The sequence below is a fragment of the Littorina saxatilis genome, linkage group LG5, assembly GCF_037325665.1.
Source record: "Littorina saxatilis isolate snail1 linkage group LG5, US_GU_Lsax_2.0, whole genome shotgun sequence".
In the NCBI taxonomy this organism is placed as follows: Eukaryota; Metazoa; Mollusca; class Gastropoda; order Littorinimorpha; family Littorinidae; genus Littorina; species Littorina saxatilis.
The window spans coordinates 13,574,191-13,601,841 of NC_090249.1; the positions used below are offsets into that span (position 1 = coordinate 13,574,191).

At 40.6% G+C, this 27,651-nt stretch overlaps 2 protein-coding genes and 1 long non-coding RNA gene across 4 annotated transcripts in view; 2 read left to right on the top strand and 1 right to left on the bottom strand.

The window, feature by feature from the left end:
• The first annotated feature begins 9,135 nt into the window (after positions 1 to 9,135).
• On the top strand, positions 9,136 to 16,640 carry LOC138966347 (uncharacterized). 2 transcript variants are annotated; one of them, XM_070338540.1, is made up of 3 exons: positions 9,136 to 9,652; positions 12,774 to 12,955; positions 13,462 to 16,640. In XM_070338540.1, exons 2-3 carry the CDS (start codon positions 12,842 to 12,844, stop codon positions 13,864 to 13,866), a joined length of 519 nt encoding a protein of 172 aa, XP_070194641.1. In that variant the 5' UTR covers positions 9,136 to 9,652; positions 12,774 to 12,841; the 3' UTR covers positions 13,867 to 16,640. The 2 variants fall into 2 exon arrangements, with proteins under 2 accessions (XP_070194641.1, XP_070194642.1); XM_070338541.1 differs by lacking the exon at positions 9,136 to 9,652 and adding an exon at positions 11,619 to 11,640.
• A 1,732-nt stretch (positions 16,641 to 18,372) lies between these two features.
• On the bottom strand, positions 18,373 to 23,857 carry LOC138966348 (uncharacterized). The gene is made up of 2 exons (XR_011455677.1): positions 21,812 to 23,857; positions 18,373 to 19,039 (listed from the first exon to the last, which is right to left on the bottom strand). It is a non-coding gene; the product is annotated as an uncharacterized lncRNA (long non-coding RNA).
• A 2,299-nt stretch (positions 23,858 to 26,156) lies between these two features.
• Positions 26,157 to 27,651, top strand: part of LOC138966357 (multifunctional protein CAD-like) — a 113,633-nt gene continuing 112,138 nt past the window's right edge. The window contains exons 1-2 of the mRNA XM_070338556.1: positions 26,157 to 26,415; positions 27,247 to 27,391. Coding sequence (XP_070194657.1) covers positions 27,292 to 27,391 — 100 coding nt within the window. The 5' untranslated portion in view covers positions 26,157 to 26,415; positions 27,247 to 27,291. The remainder of the gene's footprint in view (positions 26,416 to 27,246; positions 27,392 to 27,651) is intronic.

Sequence of the window (27,651 nt, forward strand, 5' to 3'; positions counted from 1 at the left end):
GCATTTAGTCAAGTTTTGACTAAATGTTTTAACATAGAGGGGGGAATCGAGACGAGGGTCGTGGTGTGTGTGCGTGTGTGTGTGTGTATAGAGCGATTCAGAGTAAACTACTGGACCGATCTTTATGAAATTTTTCATGAGAGTTCCTGGGTATGATATCCCCATATGTTTTTTTCATTTTTTCGATAAATGTCTGATGACGTCATATCCGGCATTTTGTAAAAGTTGAGGCGGCACTGTCACACCCTCATTTTTCAATCAAATTGATTGAAATTTTGGCAAAGCAATCTTCGACGAAGGCCGGACTTTGGTATTGCATTTCAGCTTGAAGGCTTAAAAATTAATTAATGACTTTGGTCATTAAAAATCTGAAAATTGTAATTAAAATTACTTTTTTATAAAACGATCCAAAATTACGTTTATCGTATTCTTCATCATTTTCTGATTCCAAAAACATATAAATATGTTATATTCGGATTAAAAACAAGCTCTGAAAATTAAAAATAGAAAAATTATGATTACAATTAAATTTTCGAAATCGATTTAAAAACAATTTCATTTTATTTCTTGTCCGTTCTTGATTCCAAAAACATATAGATATGATATGTTTGGATTAAAAACACGTTCAGAGAGGTAAAAAGAATAGAGATATAGAAAAGCGTGCTATCCTCCTCAGCGCAACCGCTACCGCGCTTTTCTGGATTGTTAATTTCACTGCCTTTGCCACGAGCGGTGGACAGACGATGCTACGAGTGTACGGTCTTGCGGAAAAAATGCAATGCGTTCAGTTTCATTCTGTGAGTTCGACTGAGCTTGACTAAATGTTGTATTTTCGCCTTACGCGACTTGTTTTTTATAGATTTGTGCAGACATACATTTTGTATTATATTTGTGCTGAAATACATTATTTTTACAGATTTCTGCAGAAATATTATTTTCCAGTGTTGTACAATGGCCTACTGAGCAGCTTCTGTCTCACTCGATCCTACCCTCATTAAAAAAAAACTTGGTGATCGTTTAACATTCACTCTTCATGTTATGTCCAACTGTCTGTTGCAAGAGAATGGCTCATGTAATCATGCATGTATTCATGTGTTTCACATTATCTTCGGTGTGCGATTGCCCTGTAAAGACGGTAATGTTCAAACCAGCCCATGCACTTGTAACACTATTCATATTTGTATAAATGCCTTGCATGTATGCCAGTGGTGTTCCTTGGAGTGCTTTGTTTTTGGTGTATTTGTTAAAAATTACAATTGTTTTTAATAGGCACAAAATCCCGTTTTAATTTGGGATAGTTTTTATGTGTGTTTGTGTTTTTATGTGTGTGTTTTTGTTTGTTTTTTTTGCTTTTGTTTTATTGCATAAGACTTACCGGGTATTTGGAATACTTTGTTTGTTTCTATACGTGAAAACATGGGGGGGGGGGGGTTATCACATTTGTTTTACTTAGGAAGAGAACCCATGTTAAATTTGCGATTTTTCTTTCGTCTATGATTGCACAAGATGTATCGGATATTCTTAGATAAAACGGCTAATTTAGATTTTTTATTTTTTTTAAATTGTTAATGTAACGTTCCCGTTACCCGCTGACATAAAACCGCAGAAGCTATCTTCGCCTTGGTGTTCAATTTCTTCCCCTAGAAAGTTCACAAAAGAGACCAAACTCACATTCTGCACGCTATACATTTGTGTATGATTGTTCCGTGTGACCCAAACAGGGTTGATAAATGGCTGAATCGTATGCTTCACTGTATGTAAGCGTCTGAGTTGTTGCTTGCCAGTGTGATTGTGAGATTACCTTTAACGCTTGTTCCAGTCCTGCGATGCTACCCTGTTGTCCGAACTACTGTTTGTACAGTACAGTGTTGTTTGATTCCTGGGCAACACTATAAAAGAGGCTCCGGCCCAAAACTGTATTGTTTGTGGTTGGAGTGTTATGATCATGCCCTCTATGGCAGTTTAGCAGAATAATAATTATGTCACTGAAATAACAGATGCATTATTCGTGTCATGTGTATGTCAGTGTGCATTCTTCAAGTCAATAATGTCGGTGTGTGCATGCTTACCGCATTTTACATGCAATCATGACGTCATCAGTAGAACCTTGTAGAACTGCGTCACATCCGCTTGAGGCCTACTTTTGTTGGCGGCCTGTTTGTATAGTATAGATGTGTGTGTAGCTGTCAAATCGTATATCAAGATGTCCAAACAAATGCAAGATATGCGTGTCCCTGTGATGCACCCATTTGTACATAACAGTTCGTCCTTGCCAAATACGCGTCCGAATGTCGCCTGAAATCCGTGTGTCGTACAAAAAATAATATTGCTCGTGTGATGTAAGTGTTTACATTCCACTCGCTTTTCCCCCAAAGAATACTATTCACCGGTGACGGTTTGCTCAACTATATCCAGGTCTACCACCACTAATGTTTTGTAATTTAAATTTGACAGGCATTACTGAATTCAATAACTTTTTCAATGATTTTACAATACACAATATAAACCCAAGAGCGAGTTTTCGCGAGGAACAGGGTTGAGGTACGGTAGGGTCACTGCGCATGTCTGGTTTTTTTCTTCGCGGAAACGCTGTTGGGTTGTGTCCAGTCGCGTCCCTTGCAACAAGATGGCGACAAGCGCGTTACGGATTTACTGTTGTGGAGAGTTGATGGACGACGATGATGAACAAGCAGTACTGTTTTATTGTTGATGTGAATGTAATGCCAAAACATCGAACTATCGATTCGAACGTCAATGAAGAAGTGAGCGTGAAAAATCGAGCGCAAAACAGCCGGGTAAAAGTTCAGGGCGCTAAAGTACATTTGAGCCGAAATCGCACCCAAACTCCTGTTGACCTCATTTCTTCCCAAAATAAACATCACTGCTAAAATAAAATGCATTAAAACCAAGACAGTATCCAACCCAGTATCCTTAATTTTTGAAAGGCTAAGTGATTTACAACAAATGTCTTCTCACAATCCGTAACTTTGTCAAAAAATATTTGCAGAAGTTTCTCACCTCGCCTTGGCAGCCATCTTGGAACTGGAGAGACCCTACGCAGGAAGCAAGGTTGAAAGTTGGTTAACCGGTGACGTCACTCCAGTCGTACCGGACCGAGTTTTTGCGACCTCCGGTTCGACTCGAGTCACCTTAGTTGACGCTAAAACTCGCTCATAATAAGAACTCGCGGAATCTGCAACATTTTTGGTTGCTGTGTTAGCGCAGGATGACTTGAGCTGAGGTTCCAAGGATGTCTCCAATGTACATGTAGGTCAAGCAGTAGGCTTCTTTAACCACTGCTATGCCGTTTTGTTAGGCATCATGTGGTAGATTGACAAAGCAAACATTTTGTTCTAAATTAGTCTGTTTGTCCTTAATGTATACCAAGCCCAAGAACAGTGAACAAGAGTGCCCGAAAATCTCCAGCAGCTTCCACAACCAGAAGGTTTTTGCCTTCACAAAATGGTTGTATATCGTCATAGTTTCTTGGCACAAGAAAAGACCAGTAAATCATAGTAGTAAAACTACAGAAAGAATAAAGGAGTAGAATACTTTGATCGACCGGCGCTTTGATCCAAGCTCCTGTGCTGCAGATGGGAAGATGAAGGAATGTAAAACTTGTTATCAATGTAGAGAAAGTATAAAAACCAAAACATACACTTGAATTCCCCCTTTATTTGAGTTTGTCAACTGGGTTGCTTGGCATTTGTTATCTGCCAATGTAAAATTGGGCAAAAACTAACAAGTAAAAAAAACAAACAATGCAAGCTAATTATCGGGAATCGAGAGAGAAAAAACATAAAAGGTTATCACTATTGCGTTGACATATGTCAGCAGTCAATCAAAAAAAGCTGTTCACAAGTTTGCGACATTTTTACAGCATGCGCGCGTTCAGGAAAGAGGTCAACGGTTGACATGAAGCGTCAGACTGATGACTTTGACACGCTTGTTCTCAAAGGGCAGACCTGATTATGTGCAGTAACATGTGACTGACTTTCCACCACTAAATAACGCAACAAAACAAATTTGTTATGACGCAGTGCTGGTTTTTGCTATTGGTGTTTTTTTTTATGTTGTTACTTTGATGATTTGTTTTGGGTTGTTGTTGGATTTTTTTTTTTTTTTTTTTTTTTTTTTGGGGGGGGGGGGTTTCTAATATATGATTTTAGAGTCCGTTGTTGGATTTTTCTTTCTTTCTTCCTTTTTTTTTCCTCTCCATCTTTTTAATTCAAAAGACTACATAAATTATTTTAGTGTCACATATCCTTCGTGGTTATATATATATATATTTACAACCAACACAGTTAAAATGTTTCAAAGACGGCAAGCCACAGTCGTTTTTGTGAAAATCCATTAATTCACAAAATTTGATTAGAACTGATGCGTGGTGTGATGAAACAATCGTTTTAGAATTAGAATTAAAATAAAAAGAAGGAAGCTTACATTTCCAACGGCTAGTTCAAAACATTCCTTTTAATTAACCGAATTAATTAATTAGTCACTGTGAACAATTTCATGTGGAAAAGGTCTGCTTTGAAGTCAATACAAAACAAAATCGGTTGACGCAATCTTTCTTCTTCTTCTTCTTCTTCTGCGTTCGTGGGCTGAAACTCCCACGTACACTCGTGTGTTTTTTTGCACGAGTGGAATTTTACGTGAATGACCGTTTTTTACCCCGCCATTTAGGCAGCCATACGCCGTTTTCGGAGGAAGCATGCTGGGTATTTTCGTGTTTCTATAACCCACCGAACTCTGACATGGATTACAGGATCTTTTCCGTGCGCACTTGGTCTTGTGCTTGCGTGTACACACGGGGGTGTTCGGACACCGAGGAGAGTCTGCACACAAAGATCTTTATTCAAATGGCTAAATTTGCTTTTGCATGTTGGTAACATTCGTTTGTTAGCTCTGCCTGTTTACAAATTGAGCTTGACAGCTAGAGTTGATTCGTTTTACGCATCATTAGTGTACCTCTTGTAGGTAAATGCATTGCCAGTGTATTGAACCACTTGTCAAGTTGGTTCCGGTATTAACTGTGCGCTTTTTCTTCACACGCTAGATCTTGTACATACGATGTGTAGTTTCATTCTTTAGACGGCGAAAGTATAATTAGTTCTCATTGGAAATTTCATTAATAATTTAATTATATGGTTGTGTTAAGTGTATAGAGATTGGATTGAACACCATGTCTATTGTGATAAATTACCTCCAAAATGCATCCTATTTTTTACCACTGATGTTTGTAATGGTCAGCAAACTGACATGTTCGCCACTCCTACCCCCCCCCCCCCCCCCCTTCCTACCCCCTCCCCCCCTCCCCCTCCCCCCTCTTCCCCTCTTTTGCAACAAACCGCCGCATTATTTCTTGACCACGTAAATGAAGATGATTGTGTAGTAAACAAAATAACAGAAACTGAACTCTTGTTGTGTGTGTGTGTGTGTGTGTGTGTGTGTGTGTGTGTGTGTGTGTGTGTGTGTGTGTGTGTGTGTGTGTGTGTGTGTTTTGTGCACTTCTGTAAAGCTCGGGATGTACGGGTCAACTTGTGCGTGTGCTTGCGCCTGCCTGTCTGTCTGTCTGCCTATCTGTCCGTCTGTTTGCCCGTATGTCTGTCTTTACATAAAGAACAATTATTTGCCGCAGACTCTGCAGTTCTGGGTGTATTTACCCATGCCTTCATTGCATAAATCAATGAGTTTTATCGGCAGAACATAATTACTGAGTCCCCTTTACCTAATAGCCGTGATATCAAGAATCATTATGAACACGTCTCAATCACACCATATAGCCACACACAAACGCACGCACGCACGGATACTAGACTAGTGTGTGTGTGTGTGTGTGTGATACACGCACGCATACATACGCACACGAACACACACACACACAAACTTGAACACACACACACACACACTGACACACACACACACACACACACACAAACACATGAGGCACGGCGTCTGTTGATTCAGAAATTGCATGGCTTTCTCTCTTGCCTCAATGTGAATACCAAATCCGGCAGAACTACAAAGTGTATATGACTCTCTAACATATGCTTGGTGGATCCATACTTGCATTTAATTGCCCACATTAACCGTCAGCTATGTCAACTTAAAGTTAGTAGAACTGTCAGTTAGGTCGACCAACGTACGCACCTGATTTACAACTAATCATGCTGAAGACCAGTCTGACACAAAACCACAGGCACAACATTTCTGCTTACGTTCCAAAATTCAGAATCAAAAAACAAGAATTGCAGGTAATTGGAACGTTTACTTATTGACAAAACAAAACATTACATTTACAGTACGTCGACCCAGTTATCTTTTAAGTAGACAAATAGTGTCCGTCTGTCTGTCTATTTAAACAACATTTCTAATCTGTCATTACATGTGTAATATTTGTATCCCGATTAAATATATAATACAACTTAGGATTGTTGGTTTCAGTTGATTTTGAAAAAGCCTTTGATTCAATAAATTGGAACTTTATGCGCAATGTGATGAAAACATTTGGTTTTGGAGATAGTATATGTCAGTGGATCTCAGCTTTTTACACGAATATAAGATCATCTGTAATAGTAAATGGTAAGGCCTCCACAAGTTTTGAGATTGGCCGTGGGTGTAGACAAGGAGATCCGGTCTCACCGTATCTTTTCATATTGTGTGCCGAAGTCCTAGCTTGTAAAATAAGAGAAAACAAAGATATTCAAGGAATAAATATATTAGATACAGAATTTAAAGTAAGTCAGTTCGCGGATGATACTAATTTTCTTCTTAATGGAGATTGTAAATCATTTGAAGAGTTGTTTAGTGAATTGGACAGGTTTAAAGAGATATCGGGTCTAAAACTGAATTATGACAAAACTTGTAATGTGTGGCTTGGAAGTAAAAGAAATAGTACTGTGAAATTTTTACCCAACACCAATATGACTTGGAATCCAGACAAATTTAAAATCCTTGGGCTGTGGTTTACAAATGATTTAAAAAACATGACGGAACTAAACATTACGGACAAACTGAACGAGACTAAAAGACTTTTTAATGTATGGATAAAAAGAAGTATTACGCCACTTGGGAGAGTTGCAGTGCTAAAATCCCTGATTCTATCAAAGCTTGTCTATTTGTGGATTATGCTACCAAATCCACCCGACAGTTTAATTCAACAGCTACAGAAGATGTGTTTTGAATTTGTTTGGGATATGAAAAGGGATAAAATCAAAAGATCTGTGGCTGTTCATAATATTCAAGAAGGAGGTATTAATATCCCTTCCCTTAGAGAATATATCCAATCACTAAAACTTACCTGGTTTCGTAAACTAAGAACAAGTTTGGTCGCGCCGAAATGGAGACATATACTTGCGTCAACATGCCCAGAATTAGAGAAAGTACATAAGTATGGGCCTAAACTGTTGGCTAAATGTAGAGTGAATATGTTTTGGAAAGACACGTTTGAAGCTTATCAAAACTTTTATGATAGAGTGGAAATCCAAGAGCAGGCAGAAATTTTGGCAGAACCTCTCTTTTTGAATAATAAATTTAAGATTGCTGAGAAAGTAATTAATTATGAGGAATGGAGTAATGAAGATGTATTTTATGTTAGAGACATATTAAAAGACAACGGCAGTTTTTTAAACACACAAGAATTTCAAGCGAAAACTGGGGTTCAGGCTAATTTTTTGAAGTATTGTGGGTGTGTAAGTGCTGTTAAAAAATATTTGCAAAAATGTGACCTAGCTATAGATAGCTGCAATTATATTCAGCAACCAAAAGCACTTGTTTTTTTGGAAAGTTTGCAGAAGGGTTCAAAACGCATATACGACATGCTGATTAGCAAAGTAGATTCTCCAAAGGCATTAAAAAATTGGGAAAGACTGTTGGATAGAGAGGTAGAATGGACAAAGGTTTTTTTAGTTACAAAGAAAATAAAAGAAGTAAAATTAAAATGGTTTCAAATAAAAATCAACAACAGAATATTAGTAACCAATTCAATGCTGAAAGACATGGGGGTGATTGCGAGCAACCAGTGTAGTTTTTGTAATGTAGAAAGAGATACAATTTTGCATTATTTATGGTTATGTGAGCATACTCAGTCATTTTGGACTGAGTTTGAAAAACACATGAAGGAGAAATGTCAAAACTGCAGCAGACTTGCACTCAGCCCCACATTAGTATTATTTGGCTATGACCCAAAAAGTAAGACTGATGAGGGTTTTGATTATATTTTATTACAAGCAAAGTTTTACATATATAAATGTAGACTAAATAAACTAAAAACATCATTGCAAATGTTTCTCAAAGAACTGTCTTACTTACACAAAGTTGACAAATATGTACACCAAATGGAAATGAAGTATACATGTTTTTTAAAGAAGTGGCTACCATACAATACCTTAGTCGAATAATGGAAAACATAATACAGTTTATATCCGTATTTTCCAGTCAAATATCATGTTTTTCCGTTGTGTCTTTTTGTTCTCCTGTTTCATTTACAGAGGATTCACTTATGATTTGTCATATGAAGATAATTCACAACTGCTGTGTTGTCACATGTTCCTACTATATTGTAAATGTTGATGCCTGAATAAACCATTAAGAAAAAATATATATATAATACAAACACATACACACGCACGCGCGCGCACACACACACACACACTGACACGCACACACACACACACACACACACACACACACACACACACACCGTCCTCAGTTTCGAAGCTTCGACACTGACATCACAGAGCGGCATGGCCGCTGTTCATGATCAGTCGGATTGCACCCTACTTTGTATTTATAAAGCTCAGTTTTACTTCAGAATGTGTGGCTGTGTAGTGATGTGGAAATATACTTCTCAAGGGCACCATAGTATAGTATCAGTGTATGAAATACTTTATCTTGATTGAAGTATAGATCTACCATACGTTTCTGTGTTCCCGTCACAAGTTTTATTTTATTTAACTTTTTTTGGTAGTTCTGTAATTTCAGTTTTTATCATTATTCATTTATCTATGTCTTTATTTCTTACTTTATGTTCTTTGCATTTAAAAACGTCAGGCGTGAAACACCGTCACTGAATGTGTAACAAGATTCTAGCGCCTGTGCGCTAAACATTCCATCTCAAAATAGTCTGCACCCCTTTTCTTCGCAATCACACCAACGACGCAGCACGAATCAGAGTATACTCGTTGGTTGTGTCTACGTATCCTGGCTTTTATTTAGGCCTACTCTTCTGCTACAATCTACACGGATCCGGATATACAACTGCAAGCATTGTAGTTTGTTTCCTGTGTCTACGCTCACCATCGCTGATTTTGTGACGTATATTGCGAAGCAGACGACATTTGGTAGAAGCGAGATCATAGCTCATTTTGTGCATGAAAATGTGTGAAGGAAAGTGAGACGGGGGGTAACCAACCGTGACTGACAAAGTTGGGTAGGCTACAACCTGTACCTCTCGTTTGTTCACGCAACGTCGTCGTAACAGGTAAATGGTGTCACTCGACTTTTACTTGCCGCTCTTACTGAAAGAAGCAGACATTTTGTTACACTCGGAGTGTGCGGCTCTGGAATCAACAGTCCTACTGCGACGGATTTCTGCAACTGCACAGGCCCAAGAAAAGAACTTAGCAAAGAAAAGATCGGATTGAGCAAGGTAAGTGTTAAATATGTCACTATTTGGAGGCAGTTACAGGTATGTGCGATGAAAGCGGGCTTCGAGGTTGTGTCAATACAATGCACAGAAATGTAGGTTTTATCGTACAATGCCCCCATTCATTAAAAACAAAAAGCCGTGTTGCATGTCAGTATCTACATTGCCTGCAGCTACACCTGCAGATAACTCAGTTGATTTACATGTGAATGTGACTGCGCTGAACTTCTAGGCAACTTAATCTCTTCACTGAAAAAGCCAGGTCATCTTGGTTTTAGATGCACGTGAAAGAATTCAAGTCACTTCATCGCTGTTTAGTGTTCCCTCATTTGCTTGTAGAGGAAGGGCTCCTAATATGGACCACTTTTTGTTTCACGCTGATAACTAGCTTGTTTTCTTGCGAAGAAGTTTCATTTTGTGTTTGGTAGTCCTTCTCTCTAAGGTTAACCGTTAGGCCTAATTAGAGTGAAATAGCTTTGATAGATATTCAACAAAAATTAAATACAGAAAAAAACACAAATGGTCCATATTATGGACCAGTGAAGCGGACTTCTCGAATCACTGTAAAAAGCCCCCTATACTTCAAAATAACATGATACAACTTAGTTTGCAAGTCAGACTAATCAAAATATGCTTTCGATTTATCTGTTTCGGGTTGATGAGAGCATTATTTGAAGCACACCAGGAAACTAAAGAAGCTTATCAAAAACAGAGTGAAAATAAGGGAAATTATCAACTTCCACGAAAAGAAGACTATTAATTTTGTGATATTTTTTTTAAATCTCGAAGGCTAGTTATGGGTTATTTCCAGCAAGCTTCTGAATGAATTAATAAAAATAGCATTTAGCTTTTATTTTCTTCGATTTGTTGAAGGTGGTCCATATTAGGGGGCTCACACATACTTTGAGATTTTGCAATCATTTTTTGTTTGCAGTAGAAACTCGGGGTCAACACTGCTAAAATGTAACAAATACGGTCTTAGCTGTCATATACATGTGCAATTTTTGTGTGATAAAAACTTTGACTGTGGACAGAAACGAGTCCGTTTTAGGCGGCAAATTTAGAGTGAACCCTGCCAAAAGTGGAAAAAAAGAGAAAAAGCCTAACGGTTTTGAGGTTTGTGTTTCTGCAACTGTTTTGACACGTGAAAGTTATCCAGAGAGGGTGAATACAGCCAATGAAATTGTTTTGGGCGCTCTAGCGCCGTTAGTTTGTCAGAACAGGAGGTGGTCCATATTAGGAGCCAGTCCATATTAGGAGCCCTTCCCCTGCCCACCCTAACACGATAGGACCAATGTACGTACAAACTGGCCAATAAAGTGAGTAAATTATTCAGCGTTTTTCTTTTTCCAACCCTTGATGGCGTTTCAGTTATTAATCGCTAATCCGAGCGAACACACCTCTCAATCCCTCCCCCCCCCCCCCCCCCCCTTGTCCCCACTCCATACCTGGGAGTGTTTGTCTGGAATTTCACCGGCCTTGTTTTCTTGGCTTCTTTGAGTGAGTAAACGAGCGTTTCCTTTTTTATATCCCCTAATCACTAACGTCGTACGACGCATCAGCACAAATCTCAATCCCTAATCCTACCTAACACTGCAACCTCCCTTTTATATCCATGCCAGCCAGCGAGTGAATCGATCTCAAGAGCAACAACATCATGGGAAAATGTAACATATTTAGGTATTTTGCCTTTCTGGCATTCTTCCCCCACCCCCCCCCCCCCCCCTAAAAAAAAAAAAATGATTGTCGGTTTCTGTAGTGTAGTCTTGGGTTGTTCATGGTCCATTTAACTTAGGACCCTTGTGAAACTCTTACAGGAATTAAGCCATGTGAAGACACAGGCGTGCGTGCGCAAGTGCGTGTGTGTGTGTGCAACACGTAATCTCATTTTTCATTGATAATAAAACCACGCACATGGCGTAAGGACGTCATTATCTGGAAAAGCAAACACGTCAGAACTGTGACGTCGACGAACTCCATAGACGAAGAGAGTAAGTATGGAGTTGAACATTCTCAGATGGACTCAACATGCATTTTAATTTTAAAATGTTACCAACTGCATAGAAAGTTACACAGGACTGCTGTACCGAGCGACCATGTACAGTTAGACAACGAATCATTTCCTCTCTGTTCCTCAGTCTCGGAGGAACAATGGAAATTCTTTAGCAGTTCACTCGCCCTACACATAGATATCCCTTGACGATATCTATGCCCTACACTGTAGGATGCTATATCAGTACATGCCACTCGTCGACTGAGTCACCTTTGAGGCTTTGGTTCTCAGAAGTGTAGAGACTAAAGACACTACACCTACCGAGAACAAGATGTCCAAGTTGAGCCTCCGGCCGTCACATTGGAAAGTGTCATCGTGGGACTAGAGAAGCGGAGAAGCCTTCTGCGAGATGTGTGCAGTTGCAACGCTTTAAAACCGCAAATTCTTCTTCATCGTTCATGGGTTTAAACTTCCACGTTCACTTGTGCTTTTGCACGTGTGGGCTTTTTACGTGTATGACCGTTTTTACCCCGCCATTTAGGCAGGCATAAGCCGATTTCGGAGGATGCATGCTTGGTGTTTTCGTATTTCTCAACGCACCGAACTCTGACATGGATTACATGATCTTTTCCGAGCGTACCGGCTTGGTCTTGTGCTTGCGTGTACACACGAAAGGTGATAAGGCACTAGCAGGTCTGCACATAAGTTGACCTGGTAGATCGGAGAGATCTCCGAAGTTAACCCCCACCGACCAGGCGCGGGATTGAAAACTCGACCTTCCCCTTAGGAGGCCCGCGTCTTATCCACTCAGCAGAGCCACAAATTAATTGGGACGAAGTGGAGTTCGCGAAGTTGACTTCACGAAAATGGCTGCACGATGCTTTGGCACTGAATTTTCCGCTGTAAAAAAGACTTCGCGAAGTCAACTTCGGGCTCAATTAACGACAGCCTCTAAGGGCGATGCAACTTTCACACAGTTCCTAATCGGTCAAATAGGTGTAAAGCTTGGGAGCGTTTTTACTTTCAGTACTTTCAGTAAATAGTGTTTCACGCTTATCTAACTCCAACCCGCTTACGGGCGCTACTATGAACAGCTGAATAACTGTACACGTCTGATTTACTGTTCAACAGCTAGCGACTCGGTGACTGACTGACGAAGCCTGCTGTAGACGTGCGCAGCTCATCACAAAGAATCCAAAATGATGTCCTGGGCTGAATTTCTGAGCCACCTGCTGCAGTCCAGTCATAAAGTGGACAAGGCTGCCGTCTTCAACACGCAGGGTCAACCTCTGGCCACCACAGAGGACTTACATGTGAGACCGGTTACACAGAGCCATCAAAATGATGGTGGCGCATGGCGGATGTAACTTGTTCAGTGTTGGCAATGTTTATAAGACAATAGGCGGGTGAGCTAATGATTTGAGTCATCTGTACATATTTCACACTGGAAAGGGTGCTGTGTTTTAACACTCATAGTGAACCACATGCCACTACATAGGATTTGCAGGTCACAGACTAGGCCGAAAAGTATGTAATGCGTTGTTGGTTAGTCGGTCAGTTAATGTGGGTCATGTCTGCTTCATCCATACACTTTCTTTTGTAGCATTGTTCAATTAGGAATCTTCCCTTTTCAGTACATGATAAATGACCTGCTTTTTGTTTTAGCCAGTCAAGTTATTCTCGACACAGTAACTGAAAATTCTTGACTGTGCATTGAGATTCCAACCGGTAGCTCGATCACTGTCAAAAAGGTCCGCTCAAATGAGCAGAATATTTCACTCGGTGATGGCCACTTAATTTGTGCTTTACCTGCCCACAGGTGTCCGACTCGGACGGCCGCGCCATCCTGCATTGTCTGAAGGACCCAGCTCGCTCCCTCACCTGCATTACGATCGACGAAACCACTTTCCGCTGTTTCCAAGGCAACGACAACGCCCTCGTCGGCATGGCAACCAACAGAAAGGGGCGCGTGCTGGTCGCGCGACTGACGGAGGAAGCTCTGGTGGTCGTGATGGGATTGTCTGCCGGGCACGGGTCCTTTTTGTTCGAAGTGCAGAAGAATCTGAAAGAACGCACACGCCGCCAAATGGCCCCCCAAGGTCCCGTGAGCGGGGCAGGGGCGACAAGCCAGCAAGCCATGTCGCCGACGGATAAAAAGCTGTTTATCCCCCCTCCTTCGTCTCCTGTCGGCCAAGAGCAAGTGTTGGTGCAACTTCATGACTAAACTGTAACGTTTTAAAACTTTTCGTGACTGTGTTTAGACTGAGTTTATTTTAGATGTTTGCTCGATCCTCAGGTCAAGTGCACTTTGAAATCAGTGGAGAGGGAAAAGACCCTCGTTCGAAAATGTAGACTACTTCAGTCAGTCAGTGATAGTTGATATCTTTTCAGTCCTAATTCGTTTCCGGCAGTGTTTCACTGATGACATGGACTATAGGCCTACACGGACTTACAACGCAAATGACAGATACTGAGATGATTAGATTTACGACGGACATAGTAATTTAAGTGTTTTGTGTTGCTGACGTCTGAACATCTCATTCGGCTTGGCACCTTACGTGGCCGGCTCAGCCGGTCCGGTCACGGTGTCTTCCAAAAGCTGCTACATGTACTCATGTTTGTACCTGGTACTCTTTTTAGTCACGTGCTGACATTCCTCGTCCTCTGTCGGACTGAGTTTCTAACTCTGTGATGAATAAATGATTAAGTGAGTGCTTTGGTTCCTGCGGCATTTCATTTGTTTTATCATGTTCCCGGTGTCACGATTTCATCTTTCGCCTGTGTACATATTTCGCCCTCGACATATACTCAAGACTGAAATGTTGTTTCCTGGTAAAATTAAGAAGTGAAATTATTTATGGACTAAAAGCATGTCAGTTTCTTGCATGTGAAGAAAATTGGTGGTAAAATTTAATAGATTTCACCCCCAAAATCGAATTCTTCGAACATGTGTACTGAGTGGTTACGTCCCTTGAGTAAGAAGGAAAACATTTTAGGATGAATCAAATTTCTAAGTTAAATAAAACAAATTGGTTGGACAAATTTGGCCCCATGAATGTAAGGTACACAAGGTCGCTCATCAGTACTATCGAAGGGTGTTTTTTTGTTCAGTGTAGAGTTTATACTAGATCAACGAGGCCGAGAAGCGAAACATCAACACGGCGAAAGATGAAAACGTCACACCGGCTCAGTCAGATGGCAGACGTATAGGCCTACTCTGCTGAAGCGCTATGCTTTGCACGGTCTTCTTACTTCAACCCCATCCTGAACTCAGGTAAAATGAGTTACTTTTCTTCGTGTCTCATTTATGAGACATAACCACACAAGCGATAGCGTGGACCGATGATTATCAGAATGACTTCAACCCCGGCAGATCCGAGTCAGTGCTTGCTGAGGGTGGGGTTAGCACGCGAAAGCCCGGCCGCACTCCCCTCCCCATGCTGCTTCCACATCTTTTTGTTTTGTTTCGGTTTTTTGTTGAGGAAATTGATTTCTTATTGCGTTTTGGTGCCGCGAAAACAATCAACTGCAACTGGTGCCACTACTGACTATATAGAGGGGACTATGTCTTGCTTCCGGTTTAGAGGTTTTACTGCCTTTGACAACTTGAGATGCAGTAAATGCCGCGAGGAGCACATGGAATGTGGTTTTTGATTAAACTTTTTTTTTTAATATAATTTTGTTGAACGTTTGTGCAGCGAGAGCATTAAAACTTCACAGACTCCCGGCCCATGGCCGTTTGATGGCCTCCAAACACAATCCAAGCTCGTGGTCCAGCTGCGTGCTGAGCTGATGCACGCTATCTAATACATCCCTCTCCCTCCCCCCCCCCCCCCCCCCATCATCCCGAAAAGGTTGACCTTCCTCAAGTTTCAAGGTCACAGTACGTGGGGCCAAGTCAGACCAGTAAAATAATTACTATTTTGAATTTGTCTTTTATATTCACACGCTTCAAGTGTGTTAAAACAGACCTGTTTACCCCCATAAGTGTTTTGGAGTAATGCTCAGCCCCAAAAATAGTAATCCTGGCACAAAAATAGTAATCATCCAGCATTCGTCGCCAATTACAACGCACATGACAATTACCTGTGTCTGCGAAACGCAATCATGCACATATATCCATCATTCACAAACAAAACACATCAGTCATTTTTTGTAGTCATCCTAATTTCAACGAAGATCACATCAAAAGCACATGCATCACTGATTCTTTTTCTTTTGCTCGTAGTAGGCCTTTTTCAGTGTGTCAAGCGCTTCTCTACTGCTTGCCGAATGAGTGAGGGCGAGACTTCACCACTAGAATAAGGCTCTCCAGCGTCTTATCAGACAGACATGATCTCTGGTCAGTTCTGTGCTTTTTCACCCCATTTTGCCATTGAAAAAACAATGCCAAACATGTGAATTGATTAAAAAAAAAAAAAAAAAATTTTTTTTATTTTTTTTTACATTTTTTTTATTTATGAAAATCGTAGTCTTGACACGGATAGCGGAATGGCGTATTTTTTGCAGAAAATCGTAATAAATTACGCCAAAATCGTAAGGGTAAACAGGTCTGGTTAAAATGACCTCTTGGCGTGATCCAAGTCTGGTTGATCCTGGTCACAGTGCGGTCGAGTTCGGGTCAAAAAGTAGGACATTATTATGTAGATCTATATTCTCCAATGTTCAGTTACGTAATCCCAGAGCAGCAGATCATGTAATTTGTTTCTCAGTGATTCATATTGGGCCTATGTATGACGTATCAGTGATCGAGTCATTTTGCTTGTTCTGCTATAATGCTCATTGTAAATTGCTTGTGCCCGTTTAACGTTTTACTGACGACTCGGAATCTCTCTCTCTCTCTACTGACGAATCTCTCTCTCTCGTGTCAGTTGTTATGATAATTCATGATAACGGCAGCCTGTTACGCGGTGCGCTTTCTTGCAAAATGTATGCCTTGTATCCAAATTTATATAATTTCTACTTCTACAGGTGCAATAAAACATTTTATTTTGTAAATCACCGTGAAGTATTTTTGATTTGTGCGCATGCATATGTGCCGCGTACACACGGTGTGTGTGGTTGTGCGGCGTGTGTCACAGTGTGGTTGTGCGGCGTGTGTCAGTGTGGTTGTGCCACATGTGTCACAATGTGGTTGTGCGGCGTGTGTCACAGTGTGGTTGTGCCGGCATGTGTCACAGTGTTGTGCGTGTGTGCCACGGTGTGCGCGTCCTCCCTTTGTGTGTGTGTAACTGAGTGTGCTCTGTTTAATATCTGATGAACAAGACACTGTACAGCTGCTTGAAAACTGAATAGTGTAAAAACTGAGGAGTGGGCATGACATATACCCTATTTCTGAAGACCCGACAGTAATTCTTACTTAGGGACTTCGTCCTTGCTTAGGGAATTGTCAACATCGTTGGCTCATCTTAGTGCTTTTTGTCCTTCCAGTTTTCTTTCGGGTCTTATTTTTCTAAATAATTTATGGGCCAATCAAAATAAACAAACAGGAACAAGGAAACAAACGAACAACTTGACTGAACACGGTTGTCAAACCCCCGGCGGCGTATCAATCATGGCCTACGTTGTGAAGTTTTACTAAATTACTGACTGATAAAATTCAGTGGAAGGTAAGAGAAAGACTACGAATAGACTATGTCGGGTTTGTATGGGTTGTGAAAGAGTGAATATACCCTTGTTTTTAGTGGGAAAAATAACGTACTCCTTGTTCTCGTGTTTCCGACATACCCCTCACTTGTGATTGGCTCGTGAATAGTTTTTTTCAAACCCGACAGACTCGGTAAACGACCCACCCGACAATTCCCCAAGCGGCCGATTCTGGAGGACATCATCATCAACAAAGAACAACTACAAAATAACAACAACAACACACTAACGCAGGCGTACATATGTACTTGGAAAATAATTACCCCTCCCCACGAACAGAGAGTGTTCTTTTCCTAGAACATATGTAAGATCTTTCCATGAGGAGGAGGCTTCTGGGTCAATCGAGTGTGTCTTTGTGACATGACAAAAATAATTGAGAAAGCTGATCACTGGGCCAGCTGAACCAAGGTGTGCAAGTTTCAGTGAAATTTAAAGTGGGCGTTTTAACTTCTATATCACGATTGATAAAACATCGGTCGTCTTTGCGTTTTCAGTGACAATTTAGGTTAGAAATGGATTCAATCAATTCTGGTCAAGTTACTGAATAAAACCGTAACGTTAATGTCCACAGTATTGCCTAATCGCATCGTAAGACATTCGCGATTCAATAGTGTAGCAGTTTGTGTTTCATAGCAGTGTCTGAATTCATTGTGAAGCCGGTGTGGGCATTCACATGTGAACATTTGTGAGTTCCACACACACACATCCGCGTGTTCACACGCAGAGAGAGACAGAGAAGGGGGGGGAGGGGTATCAGGAAATAAGAGACCCACTCATAATTAATCTGCTGATAACCGTTCCAAGCTTGTTGAAATAATTGTATTGTGAGGGATATGTAGTGCAATGCAGATGGCCGGGTTTGTGCCTGGGGTCAACGCTGATCAAAATAAAGCAAAACATGTGCATGTCAGTGTATGTGTTTTGAATACCCTATCTTCAAATCTTCATGAAGTTCATCAAATTGCTTCAGGTTTTTTGGTGCACACACACACCCTAGTTGAAAATAAAAACAGACCAGGAGAGACAGCTCGAGAGAAAAAATGGAATAAGGGAGATTAACAAACAGCAACATCAAAGTCAGTGATCATGTCAGTGTAAGCACATTTTATTTAAACCGAACCCATCAATTCCTAAAATATTTGGCTTAGTCAAATTGATATTATTTTCGATTTCCATCATTCGATTCATTACATTTTAATACATCATATTTACAGAACTGTTGACATAATGACAGTTTTGTTGACCATCAAAACCTCCTTGGTACACAGATATCATACATTCCACTGCAGCCTTGAGCAACAGCATACAGCTTCCTCCACACAGAGGACACACATTCATACACACACGCAAGGTTGGTTGGGGTGTAGCCGTTCGGGTCAGCAATTGAAGTTAACTTGAATTATTTAGATGCGTGCTCTGATCAGCCAACCAGCTAACTCGGTTTTACAAATTGAAATCAGTAAGAACTTTCATCTTATTATTCAAATGTGACACCACCACTCCAGTGCTGTTCACATGGCAGACTTACAACTAACTTTCTCCCAACTTTCAAGTGATTTTTTTTGGTTTAATTCAAATAAGGTTTATCAGCCAAAAAGAGCAAGGTGGTGTCACTGTCTCCTTTAAATAATAAGATTTCTGTTCTCATTGGTTGAATTTACAAAATGAGGCAGCTGATTGGCTTGTCAATACATGCACTTAATTAATCAAATAATGAAAGTTAACATTAGTTGAAAGAAAGTTAACTTAACCTTTGCCGGATGCCGCTTTTGACTACACACTCCCGACGATGCGGGTTTGTCTGAACCCATACATTTGAAAGAGGGTTTTTACCGTTTATTCCTCTAACGACGATGTGGGTTTGTCTGAACCCATACATTTGAAAGAGGGTTTTTACCGTTTATTTCTCTAACGACGGGGTGGGTTCAGGGAAACCCACAGCGCTACTTCAGTGGTTGCATCGAGTTTCTCCCTTCACCGACCTCTTGCAGGGGAGGGAGAGGGGGAGGGAGAGACTGAGAGAGACTGAGAGACTAAGAAAGAGAGAGAGAGAGAGAGAGAGAGAGAGAGAGAGAGAGAGAGACTAAGAAAGAGAGAGAGAGAGACTAAGAAAGAGAGAGAGAGAGAGACTAAGAAAGAGAGAGAGAGAGAGACTAAGAAAGAGAGAGAGAGTCTAAGAAAGAGTAAGAGACTAAGAAAGAAAGAGAGAGAGACTAAGAAAGAGAGAGAGGGAGACTAAGAAAGCGAGAGAGAGAGAGAGACTAAGAAAGAGAGAGAGACTAAGAAAGAGAGAGAGAGAGAGACTAAGAAAGAGAGAGAGACTAAGAAAGAGAGAGAGAGACTAAGAAAGAGAGAGACTAAGAAAGAGAGAGAGAGAGAGACTAAGAAAGAGAGAGAGAGAGATACTAAGAAAGAGAGAGAGAGACTAAGAAAGATAGAGAGAGAGACAAATAAAGAGAGAGAGAGACAAATAAAGAGAGAGAGAGAGACTAAGAAAGAGAGAGAGAGAGAGACTAAGAAAGAGAGAGAGAGAGAGACTAAGAAAGAGAGAGAGAGACTAAGAAAGAGAGAGAGAGACTAAGAAAGAGAGAGAGAGAGACTAAGAAAGAGAGAGAGGGAGACTAAGAAAGAGAGAGAGACTAAGAGAGAGAGAGACAAAGAAAGAGAGAGAGAGAGAGACTAAGAAAGAGAGAGACTAAGAAAGAGACTAAGAAAGAGAGAGAGGGAGACTAAGAAAGAGAGAGAGAGAGAGACTAAGAAAGAGAGAGAGAATAAGAAAGAGAGAGAGAGAGACTAAGAAAGAGAGAGAGACTAACAAAGAGAGAAAGAGACTAAGAAAGAGAGAGAGACTAAGAAAGAGAGAGAGAGAGAGAGAGATACTAAGAAAGAGAGAGAGAGAGAGACTACGAAAGATAGAGAGAGAGACAAATAAAGAGAGAGAGACAAATAAAGAGAGAGAGAGAGACTAAGAAAGAGAGAGAGAGAGAGACTAAGAAAGAGAGAGAGAGAGACTAAGAAAGAGAGAGAGAGAGACTAAGAAAGAGAGAGAGAGAGACTAAGAAAGAGAGAGAGGGAGACTAAGAAAGAGAGAGAGACTAAGAGAGAGAGAGACAAAGAAAGAGAGAGAGAGAGACTAAGAAAGAGAGAGAGAGAGACTAAGAAAGAGAGAGAGAGAGACTAAGAAAGAGAGAGAGAGACTAAGAAAGAGAGAGAGAGAGAGACTAAGAAAGAGAGAGAGAGAGAGAGACTAAAAAAGAGAGAGAGAGACTAAGAAAGAGAGAGAGAGAGAGACTAAGAAAGAGAGAGAGAGAGAGAGACTAAGAAAGAGAGAGAGAGACTAAGAAAGAGAGAGAGAGACTAAGAGAGAGAGAGAGAGACTAAGAAAGAGAGAGAGACTAAGAGAGAGAGAGAGAGAGAGAGAGAGACTAAGAAAGAGAGAGAGAGACTAAGAGAGAGAGAGAGAGAGAGACTAAGAAAGAGAGAGAGAGACTAAGAAAGAGAGAGAGAGAGACTAAGAAAGAGAGAGAGAGAGACTAAGAAAGAGAGAGACAGAGACTAAGAAAGAGAGAGAGACTAAGAAGAGAGAGAGAGACTAAGAAAGAGAGAGAGAGAGACTAAGAAAGAGAGAGAGACTAAGAAAGAGAGAGAGAAACTAAGAAAGAGAGAGAGAGACTAAGAAAGAGAGAGAGAGAGAGACTAAGAAAGAGCTAGAGAGAGAGAGAGAGACTAAGAAAGAGAGAGAGAGAGACTAAGAAAGAGAGAGAGAGACTAAGAAAGAGAGAGAGAGACTAAAAAAGAGAGAGAGAGACTAAGAAAGAGAGAGAGAGAGACTAAGAAAGAGAGAGAGAAAGAGAGACTAAGAAAGAGAGAGAGAGACTAAGAAAGAGAGAGAGACTAAGAAAGAGAGAGACTAAGAAAGAGAGAAAGAGAGAGACTAAGAGAGAGAGAGACTAAGAAAGAGAGAGAGAGAGACTAAGAAAGAGAGAGAGAGAGACTAAGAGAGAGAGACAGAGAGAGAGACAGACAGAGAGAGAGACAGACAGAGAGAGAGACAGAGACAGACAGTCAGATAGACAGACAGTCAGATAGACGGATAGACAGACAGACAGACAGACAGAGCAACTGACAACAGACATACAGACAGAGAGATACGGACAGACAAACAGAGAGACAGACAGTCTCTTGGAGACAAACAGGCAGACAGACACTGTTCCGCCGCTTTGGTAATTATGGGTGTAGCAGAACCCGCGCCGTCGGCAGAGGGATAGTTACAATCACTACTACTCTTTAAAAGTATGGGTATGTGTGAACCCGCGCCATCGGTAGTGTTTATGTAAATTATCATAATCAATTAATTCTGATGTTTTGTCATGTACACACTAAAAATTTGCAGACAGAGAGCAAATTAGGTGTGTGAGAGATACTTAAAATTTCAAAACGATACCTTTAATGGTTCCAGAGTTACAATGATTTTAGTGTGTCTCTGGGTACAGGTGAACCCAGGAAGCACGGCAAAGGTTAACTGCTGGCTTAAACAGCTTGCCGTAGATGTCAAAACATTAGTCAAATTGTCGGCCTGAAAGAATATAATACTATTAATAGACCACATTGAATTTTTCGCAGAGACTAGACTCTCAAAATTCCATGTCTGCTGAAGTATTGACTAAATATAAAAACAAACTAGAAATAACCATCTTACCATTACACACTGTCTCTTTGTGGTTGTGATGTAAGAACATATGCTACAACATACTCAGTTAAAAAGGAATCAGAACCTTCAACTTGTATGGCACAAACTACAACTTTCAGTTGCAGCTTTTGGTTTCAAAAAAAGTTAAACAAATCACTTTTCAAGCACACATTTTGCAATAGTTTTCACAGCACATACAGTTAACATCTGTGGCCTTAAAGTTATACTGTCAAATTAGCTGACATTAACCCTTAGGCTGGTTGTCACGACACATGTCACGCTACTTTACGTATACTGTCACCTGGTTGTTACAACATATGTCGCGCTACTGGCTTAGTCTGTTTGGTCGGTTCCGATTACCTCCCATGGATGCGAAAACCTATATGACCGTTTTTCTTTATTTTTCTCTCTGTTAATTCACCAGTGGTTATGTAACATGTGTTACAGAATTGCACCAGTGTAAGGGTTAATTTTAGCCAAAACTTCAAGAAAACAACATTCAAAAGGATGAAGATTTTGAATGTGTATAGATAGTTCTGAAGCCATAAGATACTTCACGGTTGTCAATGCAATACTGATCACTGTAACGCAGGCACATTTCTTGCATCATGAGTTAATCAATCTTATAAAGTTCCGCAACATATTATCAGCATCTAAAAAGCAAATACCCAACAAAGAAAAGGAATAAAACAGTAAACTTTCAAGCATTGATGATGTGAAACTTCACAGTTGTCAATGCAATACCGATCACTGTAACGCAGGCACATTACTAATACTTGCATCATGAGTTAATCAATCTTAGAAAGTTCAACAGAGTTATTTATCCAAAGAATCTGAATGGTTCAAATTGGGGCCAAATGAACTTAGGATCTGCCACTTCATTATATTACCAGCTTGTGGGGAGGAGAGCAGGCAGTGCTCGGTTAGGTGGGTGCTGCTGCTTTCAAATCTTTCTTTCTTTATTTGGTGTTTAACGTCGTTTTCAACCATTCAAGGTTATATCGTGACGGGGGAAGGGGGGAGATGGGATAGGGGAGATGGGATAGAGCCACTTGTTAATTGTTTCTTGTTCACAAAAGCACTAATCAAAAAGTTGCTCCAGGGGCTTGCAACGTAGTACAATATGACCTTACTGGGAGAATGCAAGTTTCCAGTACAAAGGACGTAACATTTCTTACATACTGCATGACTAAAATCTTTACAAACATTGACTATATTCTATACAAGAAACACTTAACAAGGGTAAAAGGAAAAACAGAACCTGTTAGTCGCCTCTTACGACATGCTGGTTAGCATCGGGTAAATTCTTTCTCGTCCCAACCAATATGGGACTCCCCCTAACCCGCGGGGGGACTGCTTTCAAATCCAAATGCTGTAAGTGTAAACTGTGCAGAGGGTGGCGCAGTGGTAATCTCTATGCACCCTTTGACCCCCTGATTGGAATTCTTTTGGGTCATTTTCAGATTTGTATTCGCCACCTGCGCATAGCATGTTAGTACTAGACTGAACCCTGTGTCCATCAAGCTTTTCTGTCCTTGTATATTGCCATTTACTAACCAAAAATTGTCCATATTGTATAATTCGTAAAGAAAAATCAACTACATGTACCTATGCCATGATAAAGAAACATTACAAAACTCAAATTTCACCATTTTATGTATGGTAACTAGCACACACAATTTCCATTCCACAAACTCACAACAATATTGGAATTACTCAATCTAGGTCTCCATACCGGCATCACAAGCCTTGCTCATCCACCAACAAATACATTGACCAAGATAAGACAAAAGGCATGGGAGAATAACTTCAATAAGTTACTATACTGGAACCCATTATCTGGGCTCATTTCTGACACTGCAGCCACCCCCCCCCCCCCCCCCCCAAAAAAAAAAAGCCAAAAAACAGGAAAAGTGTTTGATTACCAAGGGCAACCCAACATGCCCTATTTTTTTGTTCTACTGACCCTGAAAAGTTTTTCATTTCACCACATAGAAAAAAAATTGTGGCAGAAAAAGAGACGTGTGCATGATCCACCCACAAAAAGAAGCATGTCCCGATCATCTCTACTTTTATTTCTTGGACCATGTTAGTTGTTACCCTAACCAAACCGTTTTGACTTTCAAGCAGACTTCCTAGCAATGTTTGGTTATTTTAACATAGCATCTGAAGTCTTTGCCCTACAAATCTCAAAAGGTTCCAGAAATGTACACAGGCCATGTTTCACTTTTCAAGCTGAAGACTTGAGTAAAGTGAAGTTCATAAAATTTACACCAGAGTATCAACAGGTTCATTACATTTACACATCCATACATTTTTATGTTTGTGTATCACTTTAATATCACACTGCCCACAGAACATAAGACAGTCTGATATGAAAGACAAAAGACACTTTCTGAGTGTTGATGCGTAGTTATAGAAACAGTTATTTTATTTTCAATATTTTTTAATTCACCATCCAATTCTGAACACGTGCACAGCTGACTAGTTCTTAGAAAAAATTCACAAAATAAATGGTTGGTACACGGCCAACTGTATGCAGTCTCCGGCATCACGTTGCTTATTAGGACATGATCTGATCAAGTGCCTACACTTCCAACTGTTCCAGTGATCCAGTTCTTTTTCGGCTGCTGGCTTCTGTCCAGTAACGATGATGCCCGCTCAGAAACTCTCAGTGAAGTCAGACAACTGGCCATGTTGAGGATTTGTTGGTCTTGCCTTGATAGTTGATAGTTGATACCTAAAGGCAAGAAGCTTGGAACTATAAGGTCTTTTGTCTTCAAATAAAAAAAACGCAGGCAATCCTCCACTTGTATTGAGGTCTAACGAATGACGTCTCACAACGTGCGTGGTCGTCCTTGGCGGTCAAGAAAGCCGCCGCGATCATTGCGCAGACGACACTTCTAGACCACCAATATTTTTTGTGCGCATCACGTGCTCCACATAAATCGGCCGGAAACGAAGCAATTGTGAAACCTGGATAAGAATGATTTTCAAGCTAAATGATCTGCCCCACATCCTTCAGCACAACACGGTAGTGATTTAGCAAAGGTGAATAACTGTCATCTGGTTTGCTTGTTTTGCATACTTTCTTCTACTCGTGATATCCCACTTCCAGTTCCACAGAGGGAAATATATGCCTAGTGCATGCAAGTTCTCCCAACACAATGGCAATCACAGATGCTTGGATGGGAAAACTGTTTGAATAAAATATACACCAGCACGCATTATTATCAGACAGTCTTCTTTCACATTACATCTGTTCTCTCAACATTCACACAAAGACAGGTTTTCTTGGTTGTGTAGACTTCACCGACTTTCAGTTTCACAAGCCTTGGATTTTTGAGAGTGGAACAGACAGCACCAGTTAAAAGATGTGAACAACTCATGATATTGATACAGTTTTGGGGTAAGCTTATTGCTCATCCTCATCCAATGTCACAGTCAGCTCCTTGACATTCGTCCTCAGTGCAATGCCATAAAATACAGTTCCCCACACAGTTGTAACAGATAAGAAACACGGCAGCCAAGAACACAAGACTGCAAATGGTGCAGGGCTTCCGCACAAGGAAAAATCCAGTCAAGTACAAAATGATGAACATGGCGTGATTGTATATAAACGCCGGGTTCAGAGGTTTGGGCATCAAAAGCACAGGGATCAACCACTGAAGACAATACATCGCGAGCTTCAAATCAACAAACCTCACAGCAAACAAGCATTTTCGGCCATTGGCGGAAGTGAATTTTAACATGCGCAATAAAACACCGGATTCGCATTCCCCTATGAAATGTTGGATCCAAGATGAGGCATCATCAGCGAAATATATTTGTATGTAACCAAATATGCATGATATTAGTAACTTTTCCTGCATTGAATGCTAAAACTTATAACCTTTTACACGACAGAAGGGGAAAAGAGAACGTGAAGCATCTGAACAGTAGGACACTATTTCATAGACGTTTGAGGTCACGCACTGTTTGTTTATGAAATCTTGCTTTACCTTTTCATGTAATAAAACTAAAGCTCTGAGCATGTGGTTAGTAGCAGTAAAGACGCAAATGTTACATTCTCAACTTTATTAATAAAATGCGAAAGAACACAAAAAAGTCCTTTCCCTCCTAAACATACTAGAAAATGTTAAAAAAGCACTGAGAGTTGTGTCCCCTGATGGCGCGACTCCACGGCATCTGCAGCAAACACTGAATCAGCCTAAACCAACACACGGACTTAAAATTTCCGAGTCAAATGTCACAGTGAGCATACGCTCGCGTTGACAGACTGTTGTACACAACCAGACAATATTGCTGCTGCTGTCTGCTGCTTTTTCGCTGGTGAAATGTCAACGATTGTTTTTTGTGGGGGGAAAGTGTGAAACACGTGGCCGCGTACCAGGCTGCGCGGGATCGTCACGCACACAGGCACATCACTGCTGAAAGGTATGAAGAGGACAGTGGGGGAATAAAATGTGAATGGAGCGTGAGAATCATCGTACTTCGCGCTGATTAGCTTGGTCCTCTTATGACGGACAATTTGTCTAAGTGTGAAGATATTCAGAGATCAGCGAAAGGAAATTCTTTGCACGGCACTGGCAGGGATGCTGAGTTTGCTTGACCGACAGTAGGAGTGATACAGCTGTGTGGTTGTGTGCATGTGGAGACCACCTGTTTGTGTACACTGAAAACCCTCACCGAAGACTGTGAGTGTAGTCTGACAATAGATCTCGATCAGTAAATAATGTGGATTATTTTTCTCTGTAATTTACTAACTATAAATACTTATTCATAAGGCCAAGGGGGAAAATCAATGCTTCAGATTCCCTGATAAGTGACCTCCCCTGTTTGTTTTCCTCCTGACCCTGGAACTTTTTTTGTTGTACCCTCAACAACAAAAACCCACAAAACTGGATTTTCTAGATTTAAAAAGGAAAGTTATTCATCTCCATTATCCAGGGGACAAAGCTTGCACGATTTCCGGTGGATTAAAAAAACATATGAGCCTTGTAAAACACAAACTTCAATCCAAACAAAAAGATAATAAAAAAGGAACTGACTTATCAACACTAACTGTTTGGGTTGTCATCGGAAGCAATCATTGGGGGGGGGGGGGGGGGGGGCTTATATGAGGTCAATTCATGCAGGAACAAAAGTAACTTTGCATGATTCTTTTTTTGCTCACAAACTTATAGCTTTATAATTGTTTGTGGCTTTAGGTTGATTACATTACCAACTTTTCTAACACAAGTAACAGCAGTGTTTGCTTGTTCACAGGTGATTTTAGCCAACTTTTGACGAAAGTGAGGAAAACATACAAAAATGATGGATTCTGCAAAGACAGTGACCCTGTTTCTTGAAGATGGCAGCAGCTACCAGGGCCATTCGTTTGGAAGTGCTCGTAGCACCTCAGGAGAAGTGGGTATGTTCAATTTCAAGCTAAACTATATGTCCTTAATGATGGGCATTCTCTGACCTGTTACAGTGGAACCCCCCTTTTAAGACGTCCATAAATCTGAGAAGATCAGGTCTTAGAAAGGAGGTACAGTAGTACCTGCTTTGATATGATATGATGACAGACCTGTTTACACTACACATTGAGCGTAGTAAACTACGAATTTGAATAATATACTACGCAAGTCTGTCGTTTTCTACGCAAACGGTATTTATAAAAAAAAAAAT